Source organism: Haliaeetus leucocephalus, unplaced genomic scaffold, assembly GCF_000737465.1.
Source record: "Haliaeetus leucocephalus isolate CR32 unplaced genomic scaffold, Haliaeetus_leucocephalus-4.0 Scaffold556, whole genome shotgun sequence".
Classification (NCBI taxonomy): Eukaryota; Metazoa; Chordata; class Aves; order Accipitriformes; family Accipitridae; genus Haliaeetus; species Haliaeetus leucocephalus.
Window position 1 is genome coordinate 5,961,160 of NW_010972992.1, and position 20,125 is coordinate 5,981,284.

The 20,125-nt window shown below is 46.7% G+C and overlaps 2 protein-coding genes across 5 annotated transcripts in view; one reads left to right on the forward strand and one right to left on the reverse strand.

Moving 5' to 3' along the window:
• Window positions 1-3,998, forward strand: part of LOC104837927 (tyrosine-protein phosphatase non-receptor type 11-like) — a 56,024-nt gene extending 52,026 nt beyond the window's left edge. For 3 of the 4 annotated variants that reach the window (XM_010577376.1, XM_010577380.1, XM_010577378.1), the window contains 4 exons: window positions 602-753; window positions 972-1,072; window positions 2,525-2,644; window positions 3,072-3,998. In XM_010577376.1, the coding sequence (XP_010575678.1) occupies window positions 602-753; window positions 972-1,072; window positions 2,525-2,609 (338 nt within the window). In that variant the 3' untranslated portion in view covers window positions 2,610-2,644; window positions 3,072-3,998. The remainder of the gene's footprint in view (window positions 1-601; window positions 754-971; window positions 1,073-2,524; window positions 2,645-3,071) is intronic. The other variant, XM_010577377.1, reaches the window with a different exon arrangement.
• Window positions 3,999-6,657: 2,659 nt separating this feature from the next.
• Window positions 6,658-7,467, reverse strand: RNF223 (ring finger protein 223). Its single transcript, XM_010577536.1, has one exon. The coding sequence runs from the start codon at window positions 7,465-7,467 to the stop codon at window positions 6,658-6,660; it is 810 nt and encodes a 269-aa protein (XP_010575838.1).
• Between the last annotated feature and the right edge of the window lie 12,658 nt (window positions 7,468-20,125).

Genomic DNA, 20,125 nt, shown 5'->3' on the forward strand with positions numbered 1-20,125 from the left:
CAGCACCCGAGAGTCTTCTCATTGGCATCAGTGGGGCCAGGATTTCAAGGTCTCCTGGACAACCCTCTTTTATTGAGGCCGGGGCGAAACAGGTTCAGTAAGGATATAACTCCAGTAGTCCTTTTAGAAATGAATCCCCCAGACTCTTCTGTGTAGAAGGGCTGTCACCCTTATCTGAAATTCTAGAGCTGTTGTGGAATTCTCCGTGGTATCTCTGAGTCTGGTCCGGGAGCCTTGAGGCAGGTGGACCCTCTTCAGCAATGGTTGCATCTATTTCGTAAACCGTGCAAGGGTGGTAAGCCTGGATCTATAGGAAGTTGCCACAGAGCAGACCTAATTCCCCTCCCGTCTCCTGGCTCTAGGCAAGTCAGACCTGCCTCAGCCATTCTCAGTCCAAGGTGCTTTTGCAGGAATAAAAAAGAAAAAAGAAAAAAACCAAAATCTCCTAGGCACAGAGATGCACCAAATCCTTTCACAATATTCTGGGGCTTTGCTGAGACTGTGTGCAGCGAGATACTGAAAGCTTTCAAAGCTGTCTTAAGAAAATAATTTTTCAACCTAATTCCCTCTCCCTAAACCTCACCTTCTCGCTCTTGCGCAGGTTTGGACTGCGATATTGACATCCCCAAAACTATCCAGATGGTACGCAGGCAACGTTCGGGCATGGTGCAGACAGAGGCGCAGTACAAGTTCGTTTACATGGCTGTTCAGCAGTACATTGAGGCTGAGCAGAAGAGGTTGGAAGAAGAACAGGTGAGTCCCGTTCGGCTTGGTTGGAAAAGGAAGGGCAGAACTTGGCCCACACCAAACACCACTTCCACTCCTCCCTTCTCCCTGGAACTCAAATACTGCCCTGAGCGCATGGAAATAAACCCACGCCCAGTGCTGCCCTGCTGGCGTACAGGATCTTGTAAGGCTTGCTTCTGTATCTGCATTGAGTGGGGTTTTATTGCCTTTGCCTTCTCTTTCAGAGGAATAAAAGGAAAGAGCGAGACTACTTGAATATCGGCTACGCTCCTATGGAAAAAGGCAGAGCCAAAGGGCAGCCCCCTTCGCCACGGAGCCAGTCTGCGTAAGCTGAACATCTCTCTGCCGGGGCTAAGAACTTCTGCAGCAGTAGAGGGAACAGCTTGAGCAAAGGCCCCACTATTTATCCTTTGCCAGCCTGCCTCTCCCATACCTGAAACCTGACCGGTTGCCGGCTATCGTATGGGAATGGCTAAAAATAAACAGGTGATGCCACCACACTGTCAGCGGTGGTGGTAGCAGCCCGCTTTGCTTGTGTGCTACACTTTTGGAAAGGAGAGGAGGAAATAAATCCTAGCCTTTAGTGAGTAGTGCCCCATATCCTTGGCTATGGAGAATGGCTCTGGAGAATCAGCTAGAGAGTGAAACCGTGCTACTGCCGCTGAGGGGCTTTTACAGCAAAATCTGAAGGAAAATGAGAAGAGAGCAGAGGGAGGTGGATTCACACCCATGCAGAGAGGGAGCATGTGCTAAGTGGCATGAGTTCTTTACATAAGCAGAGAGAAAATAGCCCCAAATTATGTTTTTCCCTCTCGGCCCAAGTAACGGGATACCAGCGAGTGATGGAAAGGGGGTTGTAAGTGGAAGGTGAGTGGGGTACGGACACACGTCAGTTATATAGTATCAGAGCTTTTGGGTACCTTGAATTGCAGGACCGGTTTTGAAAGAAGAGGTAGCTAGGCAGGAGCAGAGGAGTGGGTGTTAAAGCAAAGGCAGAAATGCTGTTGCTGGGCTCACGCAGAATGAAAAATCCAACTGAAGAAGGCAAAAAGAGATGTCACCCGTTCTTCTCTGGGCGTTTGGCCGCCGCCGGAGTCCTGGTGGCTCCTGCCTGCTCAGGCAGTGCCAAAGGGAAATCTGGATCCTTCGCTGGCATTATGAACCTTCTGGCTCCTGCTGGATCTGGCCAGTTGACATCTTCCCTGCTGGACTCTAGAAACGTTTGTGTCTTGTTTAAAATGCCCAACTTTGAAATTGCAGCTCTGAATAAATGGGGGGGAGGACCGTGTGGGACCGAGCTGAGCAAGGTGAGCTCTGCGTGGCTGGTACTACTCCAGAGAGCTCCCGTGAGTTCAGCTTTGGGCGTCAGACCTGCTTTAGAGGTACTTGGATCTGGTCTTTGGAGCAGCCCTCTCCTTCTATCAGATTTTGGAAAATCCAGAGACATTGGGTATGTAGAGAAAGTAAGAGTAGGAAATACCAGGAACTGTATCCACTGATCCTGCAGAAACTTTGCATCCACGAGAGGCTGATGTGCGGGGAAAGGTTCAAGGCTCCATCCCCAAACTGTATTTGAACGCAGGAAGGGTGGCCCAGCCAGAGGGAGAGAAAACGGGGAGTGAGAACAGCGGGTAACCCAATGTCATCCTGCCTACAAGGCTGGGGAGGGAAAAAGGGAGCTCGACTGGGCTATTACCCAGTTCCCACTGGCCACCTTCCTCTGGGAAAAGATCCAGAGCAGCGAGGCTGTTAATAACAAGGCTTTGTTTCTCCACAGGGTTGATGACGAGTCAGCTTCCGTCTACGAGAACCTTAACATCAAAAGCCCAAAGGTTTCAGGGATGAGTAATACAGGGCGATAAAAGAGCCGGAGGTGAGCTGTACGGAGGCTGCACAGGTAGGAATGCTTCCCTTGATTAACCGACAGTGTCACCACAGGCTGTTGACATTGCATTTCACCCGGCTCCTCTTCAGCTCAGCTTACGCAGATTTCTGCAGCTCTGCCTGCATCAGGGAAGGCAGCTACGCTCTGACGAAATGGGACGGAGCCTAAAGATGTGGCTGTGGCCAGCTGCTGAGGGGGGGAACGGGGTAATGAGATCTCAAGAGGGAAACGTATTTACGACGTTACCGGTGAGGGGGGGAGATCTGCTTTTCTGCCCGTTAACGTCAGGAAGCTGTCAGACTCCGAGAACAAGACTGTGCTATGTGTGCAAACATAGACTTCACACGCTGGGAGTGTCTCAGCTCTGTAACCTTATCGATGCACTTTTCTCCCAGTTACAAACCAAGCCACCCTTCTTCCCTCTTGTTTTGGAATGCAGGATTTACAGGGTTTACGTCCACCCTTTCCGAGTTCTGCGATTGCGGACAACTTTTTTTGCCCATCTTGCCTTCCCCAGGCACCTTGGATTCAGCGAGGAAGTAAGAAGCTGACTGTAAGAAGTGAGCAGAGTCTGCACCTAAGAACATGCCTTGACCTAACTTATTCACGAGAAGGATCTTCTCCCATTCTCCCTTGTATCAGTAGGTTGATATTTATGTGGAAGTGCCTCTGGACATTCATTAGGGCATCAAGGCTCAGTTTTTGGTTTTGTTTTTGTTGATTTTTTTTTTTTTAATTTAAGATTCTTATTTTTTACACACAAATTGTTAAAAGGAACAGAAATGACTATTTGCTTAGGAGCTTTCCCAGGGTTGCCCGCTTAGGGCGTTAGTAAAAAGTTAGTACACTTCAATGTTTTCATTAGGTCAATCATTTCTAAGCTTAGAAGCGTTTTTAGACTAAATCCTGGAGTAACTTTGCTGCCTGTGAGGGTGAGAAATAGAGCGCGCTGCCTGGACCCAGGTATTTGCACCTCTGTTGATTCTTCTTCTCACGCTCCCTTTTGGCTGCACCGGTTCTAGATTTCTACGCAACCCTGCCAAAGCACACCGAGCAATCCCTGCTGCTGTAGTACAGCAGATGCGTGTGTGTGTGTGTGTGCCCGAGAGCCTGCTAGCTGCTCTGCACGTGGTTTCGTAGCAGAATTGAAAGACAGAGGTGAGCATCTCCATCCTTGACTGTGTGGGTCTGAATGTTGAGCTAAGTGAAATCCTACGTAGCTGATGGGTGCTGAAGCCTAGGAAAGCAGCTTTCACTGTGCGCTGTGCTTTTAGCCACCCCTAGTGAGGAACAGCCTAGGATACTAATCTGAGCTGAACTTTTTGAGCTGGGCCCCTCCGAGCTTGATGCAGCTCTGCCATTACCTTGCAGCATGACCTCTTTATTTTTTTTCGCCCCCCCCGCAACTATATGACAAGGCAAGTGTTGTGTCTGCTGAGTTAGGGGTGTTGTAGGAGCGTTTGTGACTTGACCAGTGCCATGAAGATGAGCGTGTCACCGAGTGGAGTATTCCAGCTCTGTTGATTTAGGTCTCGACTTGCGACTGCCAGTGCTCCCTGCTGTTTCAGCCCTAAAGCCTGCCAAAGAACCCCTTCCTGCAGGATTCGTCAGTGCCTGAAGGTGTGCTCTGTGCCAGTGCCTGAAGCTCCAGAGCCCGCGTGGGGCTGGTCTTGAAGTCCTCCTAGGTCTCTGGAACTGGATGGACTTGCTGTGTGGTTGGGGTATTAGTGCCTGGAGTTGCCAGCTCCAAGTGTTGAGCAGAAGGGGTTGAACAAAAGCACAATGACATACCTTGGCTGTATTTCCTGGCTGGTCTCTTTGGTCCCTTGTCACAGGGACAGGAGAACTGTTTATTTTTATTGCACTTTTAATAAATGTTGAATATTCGCAATGCTTTTTTTTTTTTTCCCCTTTCTTTCTAAGTAGTTTGCTTTTGGGGAAAGTGACTGACGGTTGGTGTGGACAATGGGGCATCCTGAATGTCTCCCACGGCCAAATGCTGCTGTTCGGGGCCCTGTTTTCCCTTGCTTTGAATGTTCCTTTTGACTATGCATGAGTGAGAGGTTCTGCTGCGTGCTAGCTAAACCTTCAACCTTTGTTTCCAAGTGCATGGTGAGAAGGGGAAGTGCAAAGGGACAGCCCCCACAAGGATGCTGTGACACACTACTAGGAACGGTTGGAACTGCCAGAACATCTCTGTGGCCCCTTTGCCACCGTAACAATAGATTTTATGAGGCTGAAGGTGTTATTTCCCTCTCCCCTGCCCTTAGGTCTCATTAGTGGGAGTTGAACGGTAACAAAGATGTAACAACAAAGCACTTCATCTCTACTACTGTCTATTTGCTGGGCTTAGTCCCAAATGCACCTTGGGTAAAATGGAAGTGCCTTTTCTGCCTTAAGTCTTGGTGAGTCACTTTTTCCAAGAACACACTTAAATTGGTGCTGTGAAGATACCCTTGCAGTGACAAGCACGGGGGAACGGACAGGATGATACGAGTGAGAATCCCTGTCAAGCCCGATGACTTTGCAGAAGTTGTTACAGTGCCTGGAGTAGTTTCTGCAGACGTGTGGCTGGCACAGATAATACCAGCCTGCAGCCTAACAACAAAGGTGTTGCAGATACAGCACACACAGCAGCTTTCCACACAAGTTTTGCATAGCAACAGACTCAAGTTACTTCTGCCGTTGCTTCAGTCTTTTTTTTTTAATTTCAAATTAGATTTTCTGGAAAGGGAGACTGGAAGCATCCTTTGCAGCTTCTCATTTTTCAGGTCACATCAGGTAAACGCAGAGGGAAGTGGCACCTGGGACAACACTGCCTAGATGGTAGTAAGTACGAATTTACCGGATAAAGCTGTCCACACGTGCAGGATTGTACAATGCTGGGAGAGCTGATGCACGGGCCAGAGTAAAGACATGCCACTTGCTGTGTATCTGGGATCTGGGAACGCAGCTGGACTCAGTCCTGCTGCAAGTAAGAAGGGAAATGCAGAGTAATTGCTACAGATTGACACCTTGCATTGTATAAAACATAATTTAATGCATACACGTATGGTACTTGCATACAATACTGTCTTACATCCATGTGTTTGAATAGAAAACATTTAATCGTAAGCCGCCTTAATCACAAAGACTTTTGTTAATAATCACTGTCAGAAGATCACTGCATTAAATAAAAATACAGTGTAAGCAACTGGCCTGTGTCTTAATACTGACACATTTTAAGATTAGGAGGGTAAAGCTGTCAAAAGGTGGAACTTCTGTTGTTTTGGCAACAGTTTGCCCGTGAGAAGCACGAATGAAGTTCGCTGATGGAGTCACTTGAGGAGCAGGGTTATACTGCTGTGTCGGTGTGCCTAACAGAATTTTCAAACATCTTCTCAGGAAAAACGAGGAGAATGGCTACTCTGTTCTGTTCAAAAGCTCATCAGGATAGTAACACAACTCAGGGGGTGGGTAGCAGTGATAGATCCCTGTTTTGTCAGCAGGAGGCACCATTTACACCTCCAACACTGAGTAACACCAAGGAAATGTTTCAAGCACGTGGAATAAGGACAATTTTCATCTGCTTACACGACTTTAACAAATCTTTACCCTCCCAATCCCGGCTCCTCTTAGGAACAATCATGTAGATCCTTCCGATTGCAAAAATAGCCCTTTAGGAACTGCACCCGCTGTCGTCTGGTATCGGGCCAAGGCGGCACACAGCCGTGCGCCTCTCAAGGCGAACACTTCTAGAAACCTGTCTCTTGCTTTCAGAGCTCTGGTTTCCATGGAGAAGTTGGCAGCAGGATGCTGAGGCAGCTCCTTGGAGCATTCCTGGGCTGGAGGCAGCTTGGCGGGCGAGTATTTCAGCAGAGCTCCTGGAAGCGGGTGCGTGCGTTCCATGGGCAAGGCGCAGAAGGGGAGTGGGGTCGAGGGGGTCTGCCGGCAAACCGAGGAATGCCGTCAGGGCAGTAAACCCTGTTCTGCCTCCCTGCTGTGCCGTGGGGAGGGATAGACGGGAGCGAGGGGTCGCCTCGCCGCTACGGGAAAGGGAGTTGTGTCACGGGTGTTGCCGCTGTGGTGTGTTTCGGGGGAAGATACTCCGGCCTGCTCATTGCAACAGTCCTCGTGAAGCAGCGGAGGTTCCCCGTCTTCAGGGCACACTGGACCGGCCACAGAATGATGCAGAACAGGATGATGATCAAGGCGGAGAGGAGGACTATGCGTTTCCAGTCGTCGCACATGTCGCAGCGGGACAGCCTCCCAGCTATCCCCGCCGGGGGAGCCTCCGGAGTTTCTGGCTTGCTCATGGCGACGTCGATGGAGATGCACGAGTCTGGGTTCTCGGGGTCATCGGATGCCTGACGGCAGCAGAGCTTGGTCCCTTCCATCCAGAGCACCTTCTCCTGCTGGAGTTCGGGAGGCAGCGTGGCGAGGAGCTCTTTGCTGGTCTCGAGTGCTGGGGCACCTTCCAGAGGGATGCTGGTCAGCTGCCTGCAGAAGGGACAGGGGAGCTGGTCCTCTGGTTGATTCGGGGGTAGCCCCGTGCTCAGGCGGGCCACGCACTCCAGGCAGAAAACGTGGGAGCACTGGAGCAGCTTGGGCGTCTTGAAGGTGTTGTCGTAGGTGTTGAAGCAAATGGAACACTCGACGGGGGAGGTCGGCTTCGGAGACGTTGGGTTCGGAGAGCCCGGCTTGTCGGTTGGGGACCTCGCCTTCCTCTTGCCATCCCCTGGGGAGGTGACAACAATGGGGCTGATGGGGATGGGGATTTCACTTGGAGATGCCGGGACTGGGCTGGTGGGAGAGTCGGGCGTGTTGGAGTGCCACAGCTGCGTGAAGCACGACATGACGGAGGCCGGCGAAATAAATAGAGCCCTGGGAGACTCTAGAAGAGAAGAAAACCACAGCCTTCATTTTAAACAATGACGTGAAGACACCCGTCACCAGGCCTGTGTTTAACCCCTTGAAAGGAACAAAGAGCAGGTTCATGACTTCCACTGCATCCTGAGCCTGGAACAGACCCCTGCTAGAGGTGAGAATGACCCAGGTAGCCTGTTCGAAGCTGCATCCCGAAGGTGAAGTGAAACGTCCTGCAAAGAAGCAAGCAACCAGCAGAGATCCGCCAGCCAGCCAAAGCCTTTTCACCAGAACCACCGTGGCGTCATAGATGGGAACTTCCCCCGTACATGCCTCCCTCTGGGCAGAAAAAAAAAAAAAAAACCAACACGACAAAAAAACCTACCCCAGCTGGTGCTCCCCGACACCTGAGCAGGGAGGAGAGCAGAAGACTCCATGAGGTCAGGTAGGGACCTCGCTATGGCAGTCTATTAGTCTGGGAGGCACTCAGATATTATGGTGGCAGCATGAACAAGGCCTAAGAGACAGATAACACTATTCAGTTGCGGAGATAGCGGGGCAAGGGGGGTGAATCTCTCTCTTTGGCGTGCTCAGACAGAGCTTTCGTGCCTCGAATCGGGGTTCTGCAGGCAAGCGTGGCACCAGCCGACGATGCTGCCTGGTTTTGTCTATCCACAGCGGGATCTGAGCCCCCTCACGTCCCAGGAGAACCCAAGGAAGGTGAGGAAAAGCTGTTATCTCGTAAGGTTTGTTCTATCCCTGGCCCCAAGCAGCATCTCTGTCGTGTCACCATGACACAGCGAGAAAGGCGACGTTGGAGGAAATGGCCTTGGTGCCAGAGCAAGGGGAATTCTCCACCGTTTCCTTGTTGCTCTGTTTTCCCTAGGGAAATACAGTTCTTCCTTGTCCTCGGCCCTGGAGGAGTGCCAGCTTGCTGTGTGCTGCCATGTGCTCTCCGCTTTCTTGTGGCGTGCAAGCAGGAGCCTTGAGTTGAATGGCTAATATGCCAGTTCTAGCAAATTGGTTTACAACTTTGACTCCAGCCTTTTCAGCAACCTGAATGTTACCTTGAATTCCTGTTATCCTAAGCTAGACATGCAGCTTCGCATACGTTCTGATATTCAGATATATGACTTTTCAGCTATTGAGCACTTTTACCCGAAAGCAAGCGTTTAGCTGGAGGAACTTCCCAGCGACAGCCCTGATGCTGTATGCCTGGGGAACATTTTTTTTAGGATGTGTCACCGAACTAGCTAGGCTTGATTCTTTGTGTTGGGAGATTTACCGATGACAAGCCAGAAATGTTCAGATTGCTGCTGTAATTATAGGTCTGCAGTCAGTCCGGCAATGGCTCACCAGCATGGGCTAGAGACTCCACATCTCAGCATAAAAGGCTAACTTAAGGTATCGGAAGGACCCTGTATACCTCACATGGCACAAAAAAGTCTCCATTATTTAAGAATGAAGTATTCTCCCCTCTCCCATCACAGCTAGCACTGCCAGAGCTGAAACCAACTTTAAGAACCTTCCTTATTGTCTTCTCTTATTTTAAATGAAGAAATTTTTGTGGAGCCTCTCCTCAAGTTAAATTTTCAGTCACAGACTATCTGCGCTTTTCAGCAAGTTGTAATTTATTTAAATGTATTTTTTTCTCTGGCTACAGATCACCATGCGTGTTTTAGCACAATCTGCCAGATGCTGATGAATTACAAATCCAAGCCCAAGTTGGCACAGAGATGAGGGAAACCTCTGGGGTTTGGTTTTTTTGGTTTGTTTTTTTTTTTTTTTTGCTAAACCTTCTGTTTTGCAGAACTCCATCCCCTACGCCCAGTTCTTTGCAGTCCCTCAGCTTGGTGTGTTTGTCAGAAATTGAGCGGCAAAACCAGTGGCAGAAGGTAACCTCAGAAAGAGCGAGATTTTTCTTATGCAAACTGTAATTTCATAACCTATGTGAAAAAGCTGTTCTGTTGGGTTTTTACTAGTTTGTAAGATGACAGCCGTAGTAACAGCAGTATCTTGACAGTAAACTTGAGGAAGTTTACTCACAACAGTTGCTTTTAAATGAAGATACAAGCTTTTGCCCACATTTTCCCTTTGCTAATGATTGTGACATTATAGATAATTAGCGTTTTAATAAATTTAGAGTCTACTTATCAACATTTTGGTCTTATGTGACACCTTGATCACACATGATGCAGGCAGTTGACTTTTAAACAGGGAAGATATGAAAAGCAGGGCACAGAGCCGAGGCATGGGAAAGACAGTTCTAATTTGTACTCTGCCACACTGGACAGGTCAGCCTCTGCCCGCTTCTTGAGCCTTTTGTTGTGTTGCCATACTGCTGATGCTCAGAAAGTTAAATCGGGTTTGGGCAGCAGCTAATGCAGGGACCACGATTTCTCCTGGGCGCAACTGCTGTACTACTAAGTAAGAGCCAGTTACTAAAGCTGGAGAGTCCCAGTGAAGACATGCAGCATGGAATCTCAATAGAATTCACTAGGGTTTGGGGGTTTTGTTTGGTTTTCTGTTGGGTTTTGTTTTGGGTTTTTTTGCACTACACAATCACGTGATATTTTTTTTTTTCCCTAAACAAGACAATATCTTCAATTGTTCAGACCTCCAAGGTCGCACTGCATTTCCTCAGACCCTGCAACTATTTATCTCACTTTCCCAGCTATTTACCAGGGCTTTCCAGAAACTTTGGCAACATCACTAAATAACTAAACCATCCAGAAGAGACACATAAACTCAGATTTAAAGCTAAGTAGTTAAGTACTTTTTACTTCCCACCAAGCTCTAGAAAACTTCCTTCCACACCGTAAAACCAGACAACAGAGAACACGCAGTTAAGATAGTGGCCAACGCTGTTCTGTAGTATGATTCCCTAATGGTATCTTTAACTCAGAGCAACTGAATACACAGCAAGTTGAGAGGTGTACGGCAGGTTAAAGTCTATAAATACCTGTTCAGAGTGATGTTTAGAAGGAGAAAAGCATGTTCTGGGCTCTTGATTTCTACCCCTGAAGAGTCTTCTCTCCAGAGGATAGTCCTAGGCTCAGGGTCTTTTGTATTTATAAGCCGCCTTCTGGTATCCGAACTCCCCGGTAGTTTCCCGAGTTGCTTCCAAGCACGGTAGGTCTGGCGAGACAAGTAACCTCTAACAGCTCCCTGTGTACGAGTGGCCCTGCCGCTGTAATTCAAGTATCTTTTATACCTTCCTGTCTAGAGGTGACTTACCTGCTCCACCTGCCTTTCCCCATCACCACTGAATCACTCCGTTGGCTGCAGGCGCGCTCCCGCTCCAGCCGGTTTCTATGACAAACAGGGCAGGCTGGAATTCTCCTGATAAGGGGCAGCGCTGCCGAGGACACCCGCCTGTGTCTGCCCCCGGGAAGCAATGTGGGAAATGGTTATTTCTTCATCTTTCCCGGACTGGGGAAGGCTGCCTGCTTCCTGGTGAATTCTCACAGGTCTTTGACTAGCTTTGAGGGTTTTTTTTTAACTGCTCGTCATAAGTGGGTTCGGTTTGTGCAGGTGTACTGGCCATGTTTTCACAGGGCAGCAAATCTCCCGAAAGAAAATTTCAGGATACCTGAAAAAGGCTGTTATTGTTCTCTTGTTTCTTCGTGAAGGACAAGGAATTTGGAAGTGCCTTAGATTAACAGCAGAAGCAAGATTCTGACAGTCAAATTTCTTGTGATTTGGTGAGAAAAAAATTGTTGCAATAGAAAAATCCAGTATAAGTTTGAAAGCCTGCGAGCTGTTTATAAATGAGTTGAACCACTCTATACAGTCATATGTCTGCCTCAAGCTCCTATACAATCGTTCAAAATAATACTGTATGGATTGTCACAGAGAAGGAATTCTTTGCAACTTTTGGTAGTAATTGACACAGAGAAATATTATTTGACCTGCAAACTTTTTGTGGTTCAAAGGACAGCAATCCATGATCCGGAAAAAAGAACCAACAAATTTACACTCGTGCAAATGAGGAAACAAGTGTGTGTTTGTGTGTGGTGGAAGTAACAGACAAACATTCAACTTTTAGTCTAGTTCTTATTTGTTGCAAATACTACTTTTTTTTGTTCAATTTCTCAAAAAAAACCCCAACACAAGATGGTCTGTGGATTTTTTCAGGATGGTATCAGGAAGTGTCTTCCTAAAAAATGGTTGAGAAATTTCACTCTCAAAATGTATGGAAGCATATTCATCTCTTGGGACAGAGAAGTGTGTAAATCCCACAGACTTTAGTGGCAGTCAGATACAACTCGCTTTGGCTTCCACATGCCTCTACTTCAGGTCACACTGTTCAGTTCTAGTGAGCTGAAATCCAAAAGGAGGCTTTTAAGAATAAAAGAGAAGCATGCTGAAATTACCGACGTTTTAAATCAGTTTTAGGATTAAAACTAAGGTTACCTGATCCTTCCACAGCTGGAAAGATCTGGTCTAGAGCATTGTTCGTCCGGTGGATTTACGATGAGCTCCACAGGTGACTCTAGTAGACAAACACCTCAATGGAGAATGAAGGTTAAGACTAAACTGTCCCAGAGCAGCATGTCAATGGTATAGCTCCCTCAGTGGAGTGCGCGTGTGCCGTAGGAATGACAATCCATATGCTAGACTGAGCACGCAATACGAGGGCAGAGTACTCCCCCATCTATTTATGTCGCTGCTCAGGGATGAGTGAGGCTGGAAGCAAACACTGTCTACAGCTGACAAAGCAGGATGTTTGATGAATGGATGTAAATCAGATTTTTAAAAGTCTTGCTCACTTAGTCACTTGCATAAGCACTTGGGTAAATTGGGCCGAAAATTAACGACGCTTCAATAACAGACCGGGGTACGTTACGCTGGGTAACACACTGAGGTCTAGCTGAGACCCCCTCCTCTGGTAGTCAGTGGAGCAACACTGATTCACTTTTTGATCATGCTCTAAAGAAAGACATTTTAAGCCCTTTACCTACTGACAAGACCAGGATTGCTGAACTGCCGTGTGAGCGGACTGCTGCCGTTTCCACGTTTCTGAGGCTGGTTTCCCATCAGCTGCAATGGGACTGCTGCGTGGAATGGGTCAAGTCCAACCCAGAAGCTGAGAGCCTGGGGCAAACTGGGCTGCCCCGTGCATGCCCGCACACTCCTCCCTCTGCAAGGATACACTGGGCGTGCAAGGCACCGAGCCTGCCGAGACCTGGCACCGTACTGGGATGACGATCGGGGCTTGGCTTCCAAAAGTGAGTGGGAGGCTTGCTGTTATTTTTATCTTCTGCTCGGAGGAATAGACTGAGCATGTCAGGAGCTGCAGCTGGTCCTGGGTGGATCCCAGAGGGTTGGGAGCAATCAGTTGTGGGAGCACCTACTTTCGTGTTTGCACTTAAAGGAACAGTGGTACTAAGTAGAAACAGTTACTTTATTAATACTGTTATTTCCTTGAACTTGCGTTACACACGCGTGCTTCAGATGCTTCTCAAAGGTATTCTCTGCGTACAGGTGTAGGGGTATGCAAACAGCAGTCTGAAAATACTTGTTCTAAATTGATTTTGGCTAAGCCAGGCAGGAACGAAGATGATGTGACTCGAACGCTGGCATGAGATACATATCTCTGTGATATACAGTCGCCTTGAGCAAAACACTTAATTTCCATGGACTTCTGTGGCTCATTTCCTAAATAAATAAATAGATAAATGAAATAAAATTAAGAAAAGGAATTATAAGCCTTCCTTTTTCTGGACTGTGTATTTAGTTGGGGAGCTTGGGAAGGATGTGTGTTGCCTACTACATAGGGCTGATCACAGCGGCTCCAGCTGGAGACCTAACTTAGGATCCCACCTACAGTGAATAACTGTGCTTGAAACATTGAAGCTTTCACTTGTCAGACCCTTCCCACCATTACCTCTCTTTATTTTACCAGCATCAGTAAGCATTGCCATCTCATCCGGCACTGGGGGGGTGAAGCGATGAGATCTTCTAAAGGATATGTATTCTTTTCAGGGGGATTTAGGAAGGGTTGTAATGAAAAAGAGTATTTCTAACAGCAACTACCAACCGGTTGAGGAAATGACCAGTTAAAAACTTGCAAGCCAGGTTCCTTATTGTGAAAAGAAGCAAAGTATACTGCACAGTAATAAAAACAGACTGCTGATTACAGCTTTAGGCTGTTTCCTTGTCTTGTCTTTATCTCCACTACTGCCCAAGTATATAACTCTTTTCATTCTCTCTGTAGTTCATCTCAGTAGCTAAACTAAAGCCACCAAATAAAGATGGCTGGGAAAAAAAGAAAAAAAGAAAGAAAGAAAAAAAACCCCAACAATACACCAAGCAATGAGCAACAAGCTTCCTCTGATCTCTTTCTCCCTTCATCCAAGCCTAACTACTTTCTTATTATTATGTACCCATTGGCACATCTGGGGGTGCTACCTTTTTGTTTGTGTTTTGGGTATTGTTTACAGCTCTGATTTGTTGAGCTGCATCCTAAGGTGATATATAAAGCCTGGCAGGGTTTTAGAAGGCCTTTCGTGCTGGGAGAAACCCAAGGAAGGAGTTGCTGCAGAAGCACAAAAGCATCAAGAGCCAAACTGCTTTGGACTCAGCCTTTGCAGGACAAAACTCCAATGTGTGTCATGTTATTCCTGCCTACAAAAGACATGCCTGCTAGGTTCACGGAGCTGCACCTTGCTTTCAAGGGAAAAAATAAGGGTATGGTTTAGGACAGATGTGCTAGTTTTAACTGGGTGAAAACAAGCCTGAGTCAAACACCCTTGTGAAACATGGAATAGAAGTCTCTGCAGCTTTAAGCGCTTTACAGCGGGAGGACTATGTTTTCTATTAGCTTACATGCAGACAGCCCCCCAGCTTCTGTGACTTGTGGCACAGGCCCAGCTCAGCTCTCCACCTTACACTGTTATCATCTGTTAATCCGATGCAGAAGCGGCAAGACTCAGTACTGCCAGAGTTTTCCTGGCAAACGATTCTTTGGCCTCCAGCTAGCATCACTTTTTGATCCTGCAGTGTTCCTCAGAGTCAGAAGGCCTGATGCTTTATGCGATTAATGCTCCAAGGTGGTAAACAGCACCATTAAGCAATGTTTCCCATGCTAACTCACGGAGCTCTTTTATTTGTTTTCACGTGCAGCTAGCTGCCTGACCAGGTGTTCCCCATGAAGTCTTATCATTGTTGCAGTAGTTTGCACCTACGGCTAGACAGGGCTATTTAAATTCCAGAGTGTGTATTATGTACTGTCAGGAAAGAGCCTTGGTGAGTCATCAGGTAAGCTAGACGGGGAGCTCACTGTGGGATACTTTTAATGTAATTATATTTTATCCTTCTCTAACTGTTTCTATCAGACGATCTCAAGACACTTCACAGACATAGTGAACTGAGCCTTCGAATAACTATGTTTATTGAGGATGTTATCTTATTTTACAGCTGGGGAAGTTTCGTGGTGCATGGGAAGCCCAGACATGGTTAAGAAATGCTGCTGACCTCTGTGCAAGCAGCAATGCCTGGACAGGTTGTGCCCCTTAGCATGGCAGAGCAGGGGGCTAAAACTTTAAGCAGGTGGTGGAGTGGAAAACACCATCAGAGCTCTGCATTACCGATAAATATCCACTATCTGTAGCTTGATACAGATTCAGAGAAAAACTGCTCCTGTCAGACAGAGCCACAGATTGTGCCCCTCAGGTGACTCCCGTCCTCTTTAAGTGATGCCTGTCTTTACTGACTAGGCTAAGCCCAAGTCCTAGAACCATGCGCCTCTGTAGTTTAATCTCATTCAAACGCTGGATCCACCTGCCACCTAACTTGGCACTGTTCTTCATTTCCTGTAGTCACCAGGAAAGCACCATGATTAGATAATCGTTACAAGGTACAGATGCAACATAGCAATTTTCCTGATACTCTATAACACATGTGACTATTACTCTTCAGCGGCTGGAGGCTGTATGATTCAGCCACTCGCGGCTAGATTTTCAAATAGCAAGAATAGCACCCATTCCCTGGACATAAGGTCAGGTCTTTTTTTCTAGCTCATTATTTCTGAAGGAGTAAGTGACTGGGATCGATGGCTAAACTGTGGTCTATAAATCATTGGTGATCCATGATACCATGCCTAGGAGACTGTTGGCTTTCCAAATGTCTATGCTGCTTCTACAGTGGCTTGCAAGGAAAGTTTGATACCAACAATCATGAACAGTGGCTTAAAGGAAGAGTAAATCACACCAGAATTAAGGTCCTTGGAAGTATTCAGTGAGTGGGGCAGTTCCTTCACTTAAGCTGATACCCACAATGCAGCCAGTAAAAGCTGCGTGCCTAGTTGAAGTGTTGTTAGATATTCCCATGAACTGCAGCACCAGCTCCTTTCGATGCTGCAAGTGGCTCGACTGCAGCTGGAGTTGAGATGTAGTGCCTGTAAAGTGCACGGGAACCAAATTAATTACTCTCCTGAAACACAAACGGGATGCTCTTCCCATGGACCGGTAAGGTAGATGTTGTTGGTTTTGCCAGCCCTAGAAGAAGTTATCCAGAGGCGGCTGTGTTCATAGCATGTTGCTGCTGAAGGAGATGATCAGCAGGACTTGAGGAGATGGAGACAGAAGCAAGGTGAAGGGCAATCTTAACAAGCTCTCACCACCACGTTGTTAATTGCTCTCATGAGTGTCCCACAGAAGTCGTGTTCCGGCAGTGTTACTCACTTCCCATCCCGGTGTGGTGACATCATGAACTTGGGAAACGGCCTGTGATGTCAGAGCTGAGGAGGGGATGGCTGCAGGGACAGCTTGCTTCTCCTCTCCACTGACTTTTCCTTAGGCAAAGAGCCACATGCCCTCTGCTGGCTAAATTCTCCTTTTCCACTCGTGAACTGTGCTCAGCTCGACTTGCATCTGTACAGCATCTATCCAGCAGAATAGATGCCTCACCCCACAGCGGGGGTTGTCTGCACTCATCAGAGCACATCCAGGCAGAAAGGGGGTGTTGGGATGCTAATGCATCTGACCAGGGACGTTTTCTGGCACACTAGACCTGAATTCCAGCGTGTGGCTCCCCATCAGATGACTACAAAAAGGATCTGATGTCGGTGGTGATGAGGGACAAGGTTCTCTGTGTCATCTGCACAAAGCGCTCACACCCTGAGGGCTCTCTACCAACACTGACCTTTTCAGGTTATGAATAGTACGTTCTGAGTCAGTGCCTTGTGCTTTCTTCACCCTGCAGGAGTCCACCAACTCAAGAAGGATCAGATGATTGACACACCTTCTCAGCCATGTCTAAGGACAAGCATGACCCTAAGCTCTCTATTTCCCCGCCGTGGTCTCCCCATCCCCGAGGATGAACCAGAAGTCCCCCAGTTCTCTTATCCCCACAGATGTAATCCCACAGTCCCTACGCATGACCTGAGAAATCGGTAAAGACACTTTTCCATAAGGCTCAGCAAAGCAAGCAGACTGGTGGACATGGTAACCTCTGTAACTTACACCAGCACACCTTGGTGGCAGTGGCACTCTGGTTTTCCTGCTGAGCAAGCACAGGACTCCACCTACTGTCTCCTTCCCTTTCCCATCCCAGAAACTTAATCATCCCTGAGCCATATCATAGTCCTAAAACTTTGTAGTGGGCAAATGCTTCTTATCTTTTTCTTTTTTTTTTTTCTTTTCTAAAGCCCCAGAGAGAAATTGTTCCTTCTTTGCCCTCAATCTACCCATCATATAAACGATGGATGTGATGAATAATCTTAGGACATGTCATTGTAGTTGTCCTTTTTAAATCCTGATCATTTTTTATCCCTATTTTATATATGGTATCTATATTTGCTTTGCATTCCTTGAGTTTCTGAAGTATTGATAGAGTTGATCTTCTCCAGACAGTGACTGAATGCTTTTTCAAGTGTGACACTTCAGTTATGGCCGGTGCATAATAGGTTTAGTTCTTGGATATTCATTTGTGTTACTAACATATACAGTTAATCATTTAACTGCTTAGGGGAGTATAGGATACTATCCCAGATGTGCGACTGGCTGGAAGTACAGTAAGAAAATATCTTAGTGAGTTGTCCATGCTGAAGAGAGCAATTTATACTTCAGTCCTAAAGAATGTGGTGGGGCAAGAATGCAAAACATATCCTCATATGAATTTGTAAATAAATTAGTAGAAGCAGAGCTGTAAACTGAGTGCCAGTAAGATACAGCAAAGTGAAAAGCAGTTAGTGTTGGCATGAAGGTAAAACATCCTTCTAGTGCATCAGATAATTTATCACCATTACCCTTATATGGCAATATAAAAAGAGCATAAGGGTGTTCTTTGTGCCTTCATAAAAGTTTAATCTATAACTTCATCCCTGGGTCTGGTTCTGTCCCCAAACACTTTCTGACATATGGATCTGAGCTGGAGAGACACTCTCATGTTCAGTGTTCCAGCAAGACACATCATTTCAGTTAATGATTCAAAGGGAAAGAGCAATCACGAGTGATGTCCTTTTAATATATTTCTACTATTTTCCATATACATATTTATTATGCTATTTTAGCAAAGTAGGACACTACAGCCCTTTGCAGCTCTCGCCTCAGGCTCCAAGTCACTTGGTGTTCACTCCAGGGACTGGTCGAGTCACAAAAGCTGGTGGTTTGTAAGCGTGTGACTAGAGAGAACAAAACTAGGGGATAGCTCACCAGATTCTCAGCAGATACGAGTGGGTTTTACACTGGGCCGCTCTGGAGTTCCCTGGTTTGCTCATAATCACTGAGGATCCAGGGTTCAGAGGAATAAGCAGACTGGCACTTGAGCAGCCTTGGTGTCTCCTTGGTGTCTCTCTTGCCTTCAGTTGCACAGGTAAATGCTGCTTTTATTCTGGTTACATCATCCTGCTATGGTCTTTATACACCGCGTGCTCTAAATTATACGCCCTGTATCCTTTGCTCAGCGCTTTGCACAACACGGAGCGCTGGTGCCTTTCAGTTCTAGCAAAATAACAATATTGCAGTGTAATTACCGGACAGGAACTCTGTCCAGACACAGGCTGTCTGTCCCAGCATAGCAGAAGCAGGAACTCGGAAGAGGGTTGTGGGATTTGGCCCTCTGCAAATAATGGAAAGCCAGAACCCCTTACGCATGTGATAAAAAACAGAGGAACATTACAATATTTGTATTCACAGTGCAAACCATTTTCCATCTGTTAATACGACACTAACTCTAGTTTACATAGAAATGCAAATGTTTGTGGGTTTTTTTTTACACTCGCTTCCTTCAAGCCTAATCCTATGCTAAACAACGACTGCTTCCAGTGAGTTCAGTGGAAAATGAGGATGCTCAGCAGCTTCTGGGAACAGACCTTTGGCTCTCAAACTCGGCATCATGCCATGCCACTCATTCTGAGTAAAAAAACCTACGCTCCAGCAGAAGAAGGAAATCTTTTAAAGTTGAAATATAATTGCTGCATATTCTCCATAGTTAGCAGGATGAAAGATTAAGTTCTAGATCACGGATCTGAGGTAGCAAACCCCCAGAGACCTGATTCTGAATTCAGTTTTCAAGGATGTCATATGGATTTAAGATGCCTCAAGGTACTACATGAACCGCATGCCTTAGAGATGCCTCCTACCACTACTCCATCTCTGTGAAATGCATCAGTGAAGGTCATTCAGCTCTCTTGCTTAGCTGTGGACCTTTTGTGAAAGGGAAATATCAGAACAGATATGCTGATTGAACCTATGCCAGGGAAGGACTGGCCTCCAGCCTTCCCACAATTAGTTTGTGTTGCAGGCTTCCCATCCCTTTGTCTGGACCTTCTCCCAGGTTTAGAATTATCCAGGCAACAGCCCCCTGGCAGGTCAACACCTGGATTTAGTTAGTCCTCAAGTAAATAGTTCTCGCTGATCAGAAAGTGAAGTGAGAGAAGAGCTCCTCTGGAGGGACTTTGATGTATTTTTAATGTACCTAATGCAGACAGTGAGTGTTTTAGCAATGGATATGATATTAACAGCTAAACTAATTGTGTACCAATTTGCTTTTCCTAAGTGCAATCTTAAATGTTTGTACAATCAGTGTGGAATAAATTATTAAGTTTCTCTAATCTTTCTTGCCATTCTTGCTAATGATCAATATTTATGATACAAAATGATTTTTTTGAAGAGCATCAAGCTTCCCTGGGTCTCCTGAGTGCCTGCCTTTTCCACATCTTGTGCTTCCTGACCTGTGAACAGCCTAAGTTAGGCTTAACACAGCTTTCACTAGGGAAAATAAATATTGGCTGTGATGCAGGTGTCAGGAGGGGACAGGTCTCTGTTATAAAAGAGCCTTTGATCAAAACTGACATCAGGGAGACAGAGATGAGGAAAAAACCTAGGAAGGTCTCAGTGAACTGTGACAATGGTGACAAAAAACGGAGAAGAAAACAGATAAAGCATATGTCTTCTGCTTTGCAGCTTTTCAGATGCGCTACAAATTCATCAGTTCTGTAATTCTTCAGTTCTGTGGCATAACAAATGTGTCTCAGTCTTCCATGCCATGTGTAAAACAGTTTTCGGAAGCGTGGCTCCAGTGCTAAAGGGGTTGGTTCATGGCTCCAGCGCTGGTCCGGTAATGGACATACTGGCCAGGCTAAATGATTGATTTATTAGCACTGTTCAGTCTGTCATGTACCTCTTCACATAGCTAAGGAGA